A 12,007-nucleotide genomic window follows, 5' to 3' on the forward strand; every position below is an offset into this window, starting at 1 on the left:
CTGCTGACATGTACTTGGTAAACTTGAATCCTGGGTCATGTTGATGGTCAGAATAAGAAGTCTGAAGCCTGTCAACATATTGAAGTGGTTTTTAGACTATTTATATAGATGGGTTTGGAAACAGCAGCAAGGCAAATGCAGCAATCTTACAAACAGGTTTATTTCTGTAACTATTGTCAGGCCACAATTCTGGACAGACTGAGGTTCCCTCTTCCCTTTTCTCACATTTTCTCTTGGCAGAAACGTACCAGACTCACCTAATGACAAGCAGGGCCTAATATGTTAGATGTCAGTAACTGCTTCTAAGTTGTGTGGCATTGCCACTCTACTGCTGCAGGTTCTCAGACTGCTCCTCCCCATGGCTTGTGGCAGCCATTTATTTAGTGACCTCAGTTTTCCGGCGTGGGAAGTAGAATCTGCAATCGGTACGGTCCATAGGGACCTGGGAAGGAAAAATGATGAATAGTCATGTGTTCACTAGAAGTAGTAGTAGTCCCTCCTGAGAAGAGTGATACATGGTGTTCTTGCTGCTAAGAAATGCCCAAGTGACAAACAAATAGAATACTGTTTATTTGCGACTATACTGTTCACTGCTTCGTTATCGTAGAGCCTGGGGAAAAAGGAACACTATGAAAACAGCATCATGAGTCCTGACTCTCAATTTAACTTACTTCTCTACATACAAATTTAGTTGCCAACATGAATTTCCTGCCAGTCTAATCCTACCAGCAGTATCTGGAAGCGTAAAGCCCTGCTGGGGATGTCTGTCTAGCCTTGTCATGAGTAAGTAGTTTACCTGACGTACAGTATGAAAAGTTACAGAAGACTCTTCTCATCCTGGTTTTTCTCTTAACAAGCAAAAATTAATCAGGCCTTCATTTGCCTTTCTCGAAACAGAAATCTACAAAGTCAGTTATTGTCACAGCTATTCATTTGTCAAATATGGTTGATGTCTCAGCTTGTTAATAATTTCTCCTGTTTATTCACACTTCCCCAAATGAATCCTCACTGGTGTATTCTGCCTCAGGTATACTTAGCTGATTATTAATTTTATGGTTCTGCTTGCAATTTGGTTTTACAGCAGCACATTTCTTTTCATAGTACTTTCGTATGTCACTTCACATTGCTCACTACGCCATTTCTTGTGGCAGAAGGCTTTAATAAACACCCATGACTATGTATGTGGCATTTGGCAATGTGCTTGGGGTCAGCTGTGACTGTAGGTATTTCGCATGCAAGTTTCTCAGGGGGGTGTCTACTGTTTCTGTGTTCACAAGCCTATGCCATTGTGAAGAGTCAGCTTAGGTGTAAATTCTAAAAGAGTGTTGTCCATGAATAGCTGTGCTCATCATACTCATTCCTGTTTCCTGTGTTTGTCACAGATTACTTTCTTATGTGAATATATTCCACTGTGATGGGCTGAACCTCTCTGAATCCTGCAAAGATCTGAGTCCTTAAGCGCCTTACCAAAGGTTTTGTGTTCCAGCCAATTTCTTGACTTTCAGTTTGTGGCTCTGAATATTTCTTTGTTGGTTCCAGTGCTGCATGGTGAATAAGATTCAGAAACTTTTCTGTTGATTTAAGAGACACAAATACAAATGAAAGAAAGTATGTTTAAAAAACAGTTACCCATTGGGTGCATTAGGACATCTTAATGCTGTCCAAGTGGTAACAAGAAAGCCAAGGTTGGAGGCAACCTCTATGCTTCTGCAAATGGTGGTGTGATGGTGACGTTTCTGCTCAAATTTATCTGATGAAGTTTCTAGATTTGTCTGCCTATACTGTCCTGTTAATTCTATCATCCCTGTCTGCTGTATTGTAGCATGTTAATTTTCTTACACCACATTTAGTATCAACCAGCACTTCGTGTTATTTCTCATCTTTCTTGTTTGCCTGAGACCTGCTGCTTTCCCCTGTTTTGGTTTTTTCCTCTTCCGCCCCAGTCCTTGACTAGGGCAGGCCAATCTTAACTGGCTGTTAAGGTTTTTAGGCAAAATTGGCATGAATTGGAAAATAAGGGAGCACTTGCTGTAAGGGTTCCTGTTACTAATGCTCTAAAGTGAGACTTGGCAGCCGCTTAAGCAGTTGGTGGTTAGGTAGAATCTGCAACAACAGGCAACATGTATGTATAAAACATGTTTCTAGATTTTTATTTTTTTCTGAAAGAGGTTTAGATTCTCAGACAATTTTATAGTATAACTGAAACAAAAACATAATTACATGAATGCAAGTTTGTACTCGTAATGAAAATAGGAAAGGGCCTTAAACTGGAAAAAAAATGCCTTACATTTAACAAAAGCATAACTGAGTTTTACTTTCTTACACTGACACGGTGTTTCCACATGTCATTTTTTAGACTAATTGGAATTTTAAAATCCTATTTATTAGTAATTTTCTTATGTAATTATCACAAGCTGTTAAGAGATTTCTTACCATCTGCTGGCTCTTCTATATTATCATGCCATGACATAGGCTTCCTGGTGATCGTGTGAACTGGAAAGAAATTGTAGAGATGAATTACTTCAATGTGAACATAGCATCACAGCTAGGTAAGGCTGTCTGTCACTGCAGATGTTCTTTTTTGGTTATTCTCCAGTCTGGGCCCAGCTACTTCACTGAAGTTATAAAGGAAGAACAGCATGAGAACAGAACAAAGTGAGCCAGACTTTAAAAAGGGAAGGAGGTTAAGGATGCTAAAGGCACTACTGCTTTGTGCTCTGTGCATTCACCACAGCAAACTTCCACTCTGCCCAAGAGATGGCCCACAGAATGCTGAGTTTCAGGCTGTTACTTTCATTTCTTTTGGTTTTGGTTTATTGTAAAAGCTGTACCTGGTTGAATCTGTTGACATCACTCATCTGCCAGCACAGATTATGATATAACTGAATTGACAGATAGAAATCAGCCAGGGAATATGTTATAGCGCTGAGGCTACCTATGCTATCTGTAGTGTTTGCTCAGGATCCGTGGGTTCTGGATCCCAGATAGTTGCCTCACTAACCCTAACCCCAATGCACTGTCTAATCTGGGCAAATTTGTCATGCTGCCGATCTGCCTCTGAGGGTGCAGATTGTTCACTTAGGCAAAAGAAAAGCCCACGGGGTTGCTCCTTCCAGCTCTGCCCCTCTCACTGCCCTGTGCTGGCTTTCTCGGGTGAAGCTGCTTGTCTCTGACATGCAGCCTGTTTCTCCACGGCCTGCCCTGGCCTCACGCGGGCCGGCCGGTCCGCAAGCCTTCCCTCAGCCCCGCTCGGTGCTGTGCTCGTCTTGCCCTCGGGTCCTCGCACCAGTTCTCTGTGGCCTCCCGTGTGCCGCCTCACCTGGTTGGAGCGGATTCACGCTGTACTCTGTGTGCAGCCGCTGGTACTTCAGCTCCTTCCTCACCCGTTCGCACAGGAGCTGGTTCAGCCGCACTGGGTCCAGCGGCATGTTGTTAGCGCTGCGGGCGGCCATGGTCCCCTGGGGCTACGCAGCGTCCCGTAGGCTGGCAACGCCTCACGTGGTCCCCAGTGAGGCTGCTGATTGGTCTATATGGTGCTCCGCCTCTTTTACCGGTTCCCTTCCCGTTTCCCATTGGCCTCCGAGTTAAAGCCCCTGGCGCTGATTGGCGGCGGCAGCTCGCGGTGGGTTTGAACGGCCGATGCCGGCGGCGATAGCGGCAGCATGGAGGACGCGGAGCTGCGCTGCACTGTGGCCGTGGAGCAGCCGCTGCCAGGGGGACAGGCCCCCAGGCGCCGCGTGATGCGGGACGCGCTGGTGCTGCTGGGCCGCAACGAGCTGCGGCAGCCGGTGCTGCGGGTGGTCGCCGGCAGCGGCGGGGCGACGGCGGCGGCCCTGAGCTTCGTGCTGGCCGGTGAAGGCGTGCGGCTCTTCACGCGGTTCGCGGGTGAGGGTCGGGCGGCGGTGCGGGTGGGGCCGAGCGGCGCCCAGGTCCTCCTCTCCGACTGCCCCCCAGACACTCTGCGCCGCTTCCTCCGTCTCCTGCGGGTCAAGGTGGCAGCCGGACAGCGGGGCACTCCGCGCGTCCCCCGCCTGCTGGACCGGCCGCCGGCGGCCTTCGCCATCATCAGCCCGCTGCAGGAGCGGGACCTGCTGCGCGCCCCAGGCCGCCTCCGCGGGGGCGAAGCTCAGGGGGAGCCGCCGGTGGAGGTGAGTATTGGGGCGAGGGGAGTGGCCCCGCTTACCGGTTACGGTTACTGGCCCTGACCTCACGGTGCGCCGCTGCCTGTCCCGCAGGTTCCCCGCGCGGAAAGGCGGCCCTCAGCGAGGCTCTCGGCGGAGCAGGAGGCTGTGATGGGAGTTGTGAGGAGTGGGAAGAGTATCTTCTTCACTGGCTGCGCAGGTGAGGGGCCGGGCGGCTGTCACCGGTTGAAGCCCTCGGGCATCACCACTGACCTACTGCTTCTTTCTCCTCTCCTACAAGGAACCGGGAAGTCATTCTTGCTGAAGAAGATTGTGGGCTCCCTCCCTCCGAAGACCACCTATGCTACAGCCAGCACAGGAGTGGCAGCTTGCCACATCGGTGGCACCACTCTCCATGCCTTTGCAGGTGATGATCTGCCTGACAGTGGGTCTGGGAGCTCTTGTTCCTTTCCTAAAGAATCGGGAGTTTCCCAAAGCTTTGCTTTCCTCTCTCCTGCTAGGGATCGGCTCCGGGAAGGCTCCGCTGGAGCAGTGTATTCAGCTGGCAGAGAGGCCTGGGGTGCGCCAGCACTGGCTGTCCTGCCAGCACTTGATTATTGATGAGATCTCAATGGTGGATGGCAAGTTCTTTGACAGGCTGGAGGCAGTAGCAAGGTGAGCAATTGTCAGGTCGAGCAACTAACAGAAATGAATTTTACTAAATATCCCAGCTGCTCATGTGAATGGGTGTAAGACAATCACTGGCATAGGGCTGAAAAGAAGCATGAAATCATAGCCAGCATCTAGGCAGATCTTTATCTTTAGGTAGGTTTTGCTCATGTCCACATTCCCTGGGTTTCCATCTTTGGAGCCAAGTGTTATCTGCAGAGCCAAGTCCAGAATCCAACTGTCTGTGCTGTGCCCAGCAGTTCTGTCTCACAGAGAGGCAGCTGTAGTATAACAGCTACTAAAGAATCAAGTCTGGTAATGATGTCTGGGTGGGTAAGCAGAGCACGTTTAATGTCTTGTGGTAGCATTGCTTAATTATTTGAGGTTTACTGCTACAGCAGAGGAGAATAGGATCATCTTTTGCCGCAAGTGGTATATGCTTGAATATACTTACAAGCAAAGAAGTAACTTCCGAGACATGCCTATGTCCAGGAGGGCATTCAGAACTTCTCTCTTCCTTCCTTTTCAGGGCAGTCAGAAAACGGGATGAGCCTTTTGGAGGAATTCAGCTAATCATCTGTGGGGACTTCTTGCAGCTACCCCCAGTCTGCAAGGCTAATGAAGAAATCATGTTCTGCTTCCAGGTACAAAACTGTCCCTAAACTCTTTCTCATACTTCAAGTTTGCTTCTTTTATAACAAGAAAATAATTTACCAGGCAAAAAGCTGGAGGAAATGCATCCACATAAACATGGAGTTGACTGAAGTGCGGAGACAGACTGACAAGACCTTTGTCTCACTCCTGAGTGCAATCCGTTTAGGCAGGTGAGGAGAAATTAGTCTCTCTTTGTAATATCTGCTTCCTACTGATGGAGCAGAGGAAAGTGGATTGGTTACTTCTATGTGCTCTGTCAGGAATGCACGGCTGGGGGCAATAGCTATTAATCCTTCTGTTAATGTAAGGAGGCTTCATATATGCTCTAGTAAGGAAGAACCCTTTCTAGGGTTCCTTTCTGCAATTTCTGCTAGGAATTCAGTGGATCCCCACCTGGATGCTTACAGGGCAGAGCTGGTTCACGCAGTGGCACAGCTCTCCCTCCATCTTTGTGTGTTTATCTCTCCCTATCCTCCTCTCTAGAGGCCTGGGGCTTGCACAGCCTGATCTAGCTGTGTGTAGCTTACTGCTTCTCATGACCTGTTCCCGATCACTTTAAGTAATAATCCCTTTTTCCTGGTTACCAGGTGCACAGAGGAGGTTACTAGACAGCTGATGCAGACTGCTGATAACAGGTCTGAGCGTGATGGGATCCTGGCCACACGGCTCTGCACTCATAAAGATGATGTAGAAATAACTAATGAGAGACGCTTGCAACAGCTATCAGGTGAACTCCTTGGAGGAAACTGCTGGCTTTGGGGCTGAGCACTGAGTGGGTGCAATGGGGATACTGTGGTGCCAGGAGGAACCTGGTGCTGTGTCATGTGCAGCAGCATCAGCCTAAGCTGTGGGTGTTGGAATTGAGCCGTCTGGGGAAAAACTTCACAGCTTTTTGCTTAAAAATACACATTGTTACTTCTTGGTGTGTAATAAATAGCTCATTGCTTGCTGTGAGGTAGACTGGGTCATTTATTGCCTCCATACTCCTGGTTTTTGTTTCTCTAGCATCTTAGAAAGGCCATGCTCTACCCAGCCAGAGCTTGAATTAAAGGCTATTTCATTTCTGTTTCCCTGTCTGGCCCTAGGATTCCTAGTCCTCTGTGGAGATCTGTTGTTGGCTGCAAGTGAAACGGGTCACTTTCTCAAAATGGTGATTGCTCAGTTCTTATTTACTGCTGGCTTTTGATCCACAAGCCTTCTCATGCTCTGGGAATTATGGTGGGAAGAGAGGCATAGTGAACTTTCTGCTGTTAGATGTGACAAGGTTTGTGTGAAGATGTCCTACCAGCAGAACACAATGGATGTTAAAAGAGGAACAGCTATTAGAAATAAACACTGAGCACCTTGTGATGCTGGGTACAGTGTGTTAAATGGTTGCAATTTGTTATGTTCTTACTTAATAGGAGAAGTGCATGCTTTTGAGGCTTTGGACAGTGACCCGATGCTAGTGAAGTTAATTGATGCTCAATGTCCTGTGGGTGGTAGAGTTGAGCTAAAGCTTGGAGCTCAGGTAGGTGTGTGTGCGCATGTTTGTGAAAGCCTAAGAAAAATAAAGAATAGCAGATAAATGCATAGAGTAGACTGTACAGAATCTGCGTTCTATACATTAGAATGGCTATGCCAGGGTGACAGATGACTCTATCTCAATATTTGTGTTCTTTCTGCTTTGAATCTTATTCATAGAATTAGTTTGATTTGAGTTGAGGTCTATGTCTTGTAGACAGTGGTGACTGCTATGACTTTGATGCATATTTCCAATTAGGTTTAGGTTTCAGTAAGCAGAGAACAGGCAGTCCTTACCTGCAGTCTTGCCTTCAGGTACAGCAGCCCTCCTGACCTGAAAGGTTATAGCACAGCTTGCTAAATTTTGCAGGACTGGGCACATTACTGCGAACTAGGGCTGTTGGAATGGAAAGGATTGTGCCTAGCAGAAGCACTGTTTGCCTCAGGAAGTTATTCCTTAGATGTTTCCAGAATCTATGTCTAGGCTGGTTGATGTTGAGGGAAGGGCAATCTGTTCCCTGGACCTCAGCTCACAGCTGTGAGCAGAAGCAGCTCAAGTGAAGTGTTTGATGTTGCAGAATGATGTAGTTGGGAATCCTGGGAAGAAAGGCTGTGAAATAATTTCAGTCAAATTGGAGATGGTGCCCTAGCCTGCAATAGGATGATGTGGCTGTGGCCGTATCAGCCTGCTGTGCTTATGCCTCCTGGCTAGAACTTAGCTGCAGATGGCTGAATAGGCTATAAAGCCAGTGCACTAAGGGATTTTTCTTTTGCTCTGTAGGTGATGCTAGCTAAGAATCTGGATGTGTCTCAAGGGCTTGTGAATGGAGCACGAGGAGTTGTTGTAGGATTTGAAAGTGAACAGAAAGGTAAGTAAGCTGTTTGATCTTTTGTTGAAGGAAAAGGGGGGGAACCCAAAATAACATCATTGACAGCTGATGACTTGTTAATTTTGTTTACTGCTTGGTAGGAATAATTTCAGAGAAAACAGCGAGGAAGTCTTTTCTGCAGTGAGAGGTTTTGGCTCTTATAAGCTGTGATGTCATGTGCTGTACCATTTGTAGCTATGTGTAGAGCCTCTTGTGTTTGCTTTCCTTTATTCTCTAGTTGTGTATGCTCATTTATGTTTCCTGTCTGTTCTGTTGAAGCAAGTCTTGGTGTGTTGCTTTTTCTTGTTTGTTTTACTTGGAGAGTGATGCTCTACTACCTGCAGCATGTATTTTTCTTTGCACCTCAACTGATAAATTACCTGACTCCTGAATTTAATTCTGCTGCTTAAGTGGGTCCCAAACGTAATTTCAGGACATCCTATTTACTGTGTGCAGGTTTAGCTTTTTTTGGTTGGATGTGTTTTTTGTTTGTTTCATTTGTTTCTGGTGTGAGATTTTTTTAATTATCTAGTTAGTTTTTTTTTTTTAATGTACTTCTAAAATTCGTGAAAGACTGACATGGGGAAGGAGGAAAAACTTAAGTGGTGTTAGGCTGCTGGCTTTCTGGCAGTTGTGGGGCAGGAATACATCCCTGTTTCTTTCCTGCTTCTACTCCTACAGGGCTGCCTAAGGTGAGGTTCCTCTGTGGGATCACACAGGTCATAAAAATGGAGAAATGGGTCTTCAAAGGACCATCAGGGGTTCATCTGACTCGTCAACAGTTGCCTTTAAAATTAGCATGGGCCATTTCCATTCACAAGAGTCAGGTGAGTGTTTTTATCAGCTGTGCATAGACTTTTACACCATCATAAGCCTTATTTCATGGGTGAGCTTCCATTTCTGGTAAAACAAGAAGGGAAACTGACAGTGTCATTGTGGGGGTCCTCTAGAATATGTGTGTCTAGCTGCAGAGAAGGCAGCACATCTTCTGCTTGTGATACTTGTCTATAGGGTCAAGGGTGGGCTAGCAATACTGTTAAAGTTTCCATTAAGGTGCTGCCATCTACATAGTTGGTGTTAGACTCTCAAGCAGTGGTGTTTACCACTGTGGGCTTATCAGAGGTAGTGTTTCCCTGATAGTCATTAGCATGAGCGACCCTGAAGTTTGCAGTGTACATGAGCAAGCTGCAGGAGTCGCACCTGTGCATCCTTGGTGGTGTGCATTGTTGATTTTTCAGTGTAGCTAATAAAGTTCCTACATTTTCAGAAGGCTTCATACACTTGGAGATCTGTGAGTTTGTTCACATGCTGCTGTCTAAACCAGGCCATGCTGCAAATTCTGCTCCCTCCTGCAATGTCTCTGGGTGCAAACAGGGCTGGCCAGGCCTAACCCAAACTCTGTCTTGGATGCCTGAGGATTGCTTGGGAGTGGTGGCTGCTCCAGCTAAGTACTAGGAGTGAAAATAGCAGGATTCATTACATGGGATTTGTGGAGTTAGTTAGGTGACCCTACTGTCTGCTAGCAATTACTTGACAGTGGAAAACCATCATTTTCTTTGCAGTGATTCCCATCTTTTAGTCAGTTACACAGTCAAACAGGAGATTTCTTTTTTTTTTTTAATCAATCCTGTACACCAATGATGGTACCTTTGACAGACTCACGGGGCCGATTAGTGCTCATACAACACCGTGTTCTCTGTTTCTTCTGTAACAAACTTGTCTGTGTTCTTCTTTGATAGGGCATGTCTTTGGATTGTGTGGAAATCTCCTTGTCTCGTGTCTTTGAAAGTGGGCAGGCTTATGTAGCTCTCTCCCGAGCACGTAGCCTTGCAGGTCTCCGTGTTCTGGATTTTGACCCCAAAGTAGTGAGAGCCGATCCTTCTGTGTTGCAGTTCTATAGACAGCTGAGACGTCATCAACTCCTAACCCAGGTAAAGAAAAATATCTCGTGCTAGTGCAGCTAGGAGGAGAGACGTTTGCGCAGGGATGCTTCTTTTTCTTTTCCCAAAGGAAGATCATTCAAATTAAAACTTGTAGTAGAAGGAGAGATAAAACTGCAGAGAGGGAATGTGTTGGGGCAGCTCTTTGTGGCAAAATATCTATTGTAGTGTTGGGATTGTATAACACTGCCTGGCCCTGTGGGTAAAAGAGTTGGTTGAGATTCTTCGATCCTTCCCTTGGAGTAAGGACTGAAGGGGAAATGGGCACACAAGAAATCATGGGGAAATCTCCCCCTCCTCTGTTAATTTTTCTCTCTCTGCCCTCTCTTCCCGCTCCAGGATTCACTAAATGATAAGGAAAACTGAGAACTGGAAATGCAGCTGAGAATGCTCTTCTGGCTTCTGTTGAAGCATCAGCACAGACTGCTGAGTTGCAGCAATCATGCTATTGAGTATATTTGCTAACACAGATAAAGTCAAAGGAATTTTTTTTAGATGTTTGCTTCATTCAGCTGACTCTGGATGTGTAGAAATATCCTTGTCTCATGTCTTTGAAATCTGTGAGGCTTCTGCAGCTCCTTTCTGGGCCTACAGTCTTGAGCACTTCTGTGTCAGGGATGTAACACTAGCAAACAAAATGACTGATCAAGGTGTGCCTGAGGGACCTTCCCAAGGTTCTATCCTGTCTGCCTAGTTGTGTTTTATTCTCCACATATGTAGACTGAAACTTGTGTGACTTTCTTCGAGTATACAATGATTAAGAGATGGAAGGAGTGTGTTCTGTTTGTCTGGATGGATTGGACCTGTTCATAAGCACTGCTGGCACAAGGGAAAACATTGTATCTGGAATATGTACCTAATTCTCCTGCAAGTGAGGAGCTGCCAGGAACTGGACTACCACTTTATAGTATGCTGGGGTGTTCTTGCCTTCCAGATGCTTAATGGCAGGGTGCTTTGCATAACTTTTCCTCCACAAGCAGAACTGTAACAGTTATACATTGCCTATTATGCTGATACATAGCCTTTTTATTAGTCTGTTGCATGCAATAAGATACATTTTTTTATTTTTTTTAACCTTCTGAGATGAGCTGGCACTGTTTAAAAATGGGAGGAAGTCCTACATCTTATACCCATAATTATGGAACTACAAGAATCCTTAAGATGTATTACCCCATTAGATAGAAGAGAGTGAGAGGATATGAGTATTGGCAGGAGCCCCTTCTTGTTTAAACACATGAGGCTTTCTGAAACGGGAGGGAGTTTCTGCTGGAAACACTGTGTCTGACTAATAAGGTGGAAGTTGAATGTGCAATAGGGAATAGCCAAGGTCATGTGAAGTGAGCTGTAACTTCACCTGTTTCAGCAAAAACAGAGATGAGCAGAACTAACGTACCGTCCTTCTGAAGTAAAGGAGAAGCTTTGGTCTTGGACACATTGCTGAAAGCTTAAATAACTTGTGTATTTTTAAATGCTTAATGAACAGGAATAATGTAAAATATCAATATCCAGCTGGAACTCGCCTCTGCAGTTTGAGCAAATTGAAGGCCACTTCTTGGCAGCTACTGTTAAAGCCATGAAAGGATGTTGAATAGCCAGGGGGTAACATAACAGAAAACAAACTTTGGTAGGATTTCAAAGTGTATTTTTTAAGTGCTTTTTATTTTTTTTTTATTTTTTTTTTTCCCCCTGGGCTTGAGGGATAGAATTTTGAAAGAGGCAGCAGCAGAAGGCAGAAGTGTGAGAATTGTTCTGAGATGTTTACTCTAAGAAGGAGTTCTTAATATATAAATGCATTGCTTCTTCAAAGAAGTTTGTTGGGGAGCAGGTGCAAGTACCTGAATCTGGAGCTGCAGTCTGGAAGGTGAGAGCCTTCCCCTCACTGCAGGCTGTTCCTGGCATTACCTCTGCTCTTTCAGATTTTGTGTGTCTGTAATTTTTCCTTTTATTTTTATTAAACACCTTCCACTCCTTTGAAATGGAATTAAACTCTTAGTCCACCTTGGGGAAGAACTGAAACCTAACCTTCTATGCCCACATGGAGGGCCTGGGAAGGAGGGTGCTGACATCCTAAAACAGCATTGCTTGGGCAGATGCATACTGAGGTGTGATTCATTGGCATTTGGCTTCCAGAGCCTCTAGTCAGCCTGCAGGCTGTGCCCCCTCAGCACTCAGTTGGGGTGGCTGTGAGCATGGATGTGCTCAGGTTCAGCCCTTTCCTCCCGTGAAACCACACATGGCATGCAGCTGTGCC

At 45.9% G+C, this 12,007-nt stretch overlaps 2 protein-coding genes across 5 annotated transcripts; one reads left to right on the forward strand and one right to left on the reverse strand.

The window, feature by feature from the left end:
* Positions 1–301: 301 nt before the first annotated feature.
* Positions 302–3,513, reverse strand: CFAP144 (cilia and flagella associated protein 144). The gene is made up of 4 exons (XM_057416754.1): positions 3,320–3,513; positions 2,434–2,493; positions 1,468–1,571; positions 302–442 (listed from the first exon to the last, which is right to left on the reverse strand). The coding sequence occupies exons 1-4, from the start codon at positions 3,450–3,452 to the stop codon at positions 377–379; spliced, it is 363 nt and encodes a 120-aa protein (XP_057272737.1). The 5' UTR covers positions 3,453–3,513; the 3' UTR covers positions 302–376.
* A 149-nt stretch (positions 3,514–3,662) lies between these two features.
* On the forward strand, positions 3,663–10,591 carry PIF1 (PIF1 5'-to-3' DNA helicase). Of its 4 annotated transcripts, XM_057416460.1 has the most exons (12): positions 3,663–4,148; positions 4,236–4,341; positions 4,423–4,548; positions 4,643–4,796; positions 5,320–5,434; positions 5,508–5,614; positions 6,032–6,171; positions 6,848–6,954; positions 7,729–7,816; positions 8,498–8,643; positions 9,556–9,747; positions 10,096–10,591. In XM_057416460.1, exons 1-12 carry the CDS (start codon positions 3,663–3,665, stop codon positions 10,120–10,122), a joined length of 1,794 nt encoding a protein of 597 aa, XP_057272443.1. In that variant the 3' UTR covers positions 10,123–10,591. The 4 variants fall into 4 exon arrangements, with proteins under 4 accessions (XP_057272443.1, XP_057272436.1, XP_057272450.1 ...); XM_057416453.1 differs by having other exon boundaries at positions 4,236–4,548; XM_057416467.1 differs by lacking the exon at positions 10,096–10,591 and having other exon boundaries at positions 8,536–8,643; positions 9,556–9,741.
* The last annotated feature ends 1,416 nt before the right edge of the window (positions 10,592–12,007 follow it).

This window comes from Pezoporus wallicus, unplaced genomic scaffold (assembly GCF_028554395.1).
Source record: "Pezoporus wallicus isolate ANWC-B61680 ecotype Strahan unplaced genomic scaffold, APGP_CSIRO_Pwel_v1 contig_5908, whole genome shotgun sequence".
Taxonomy (NCBI): Eukaryota; Metazoa; Chordata; class Aves; order Psittaciformes; family Psittacidae; genus Pezoporus; species Pezoporus wallicus.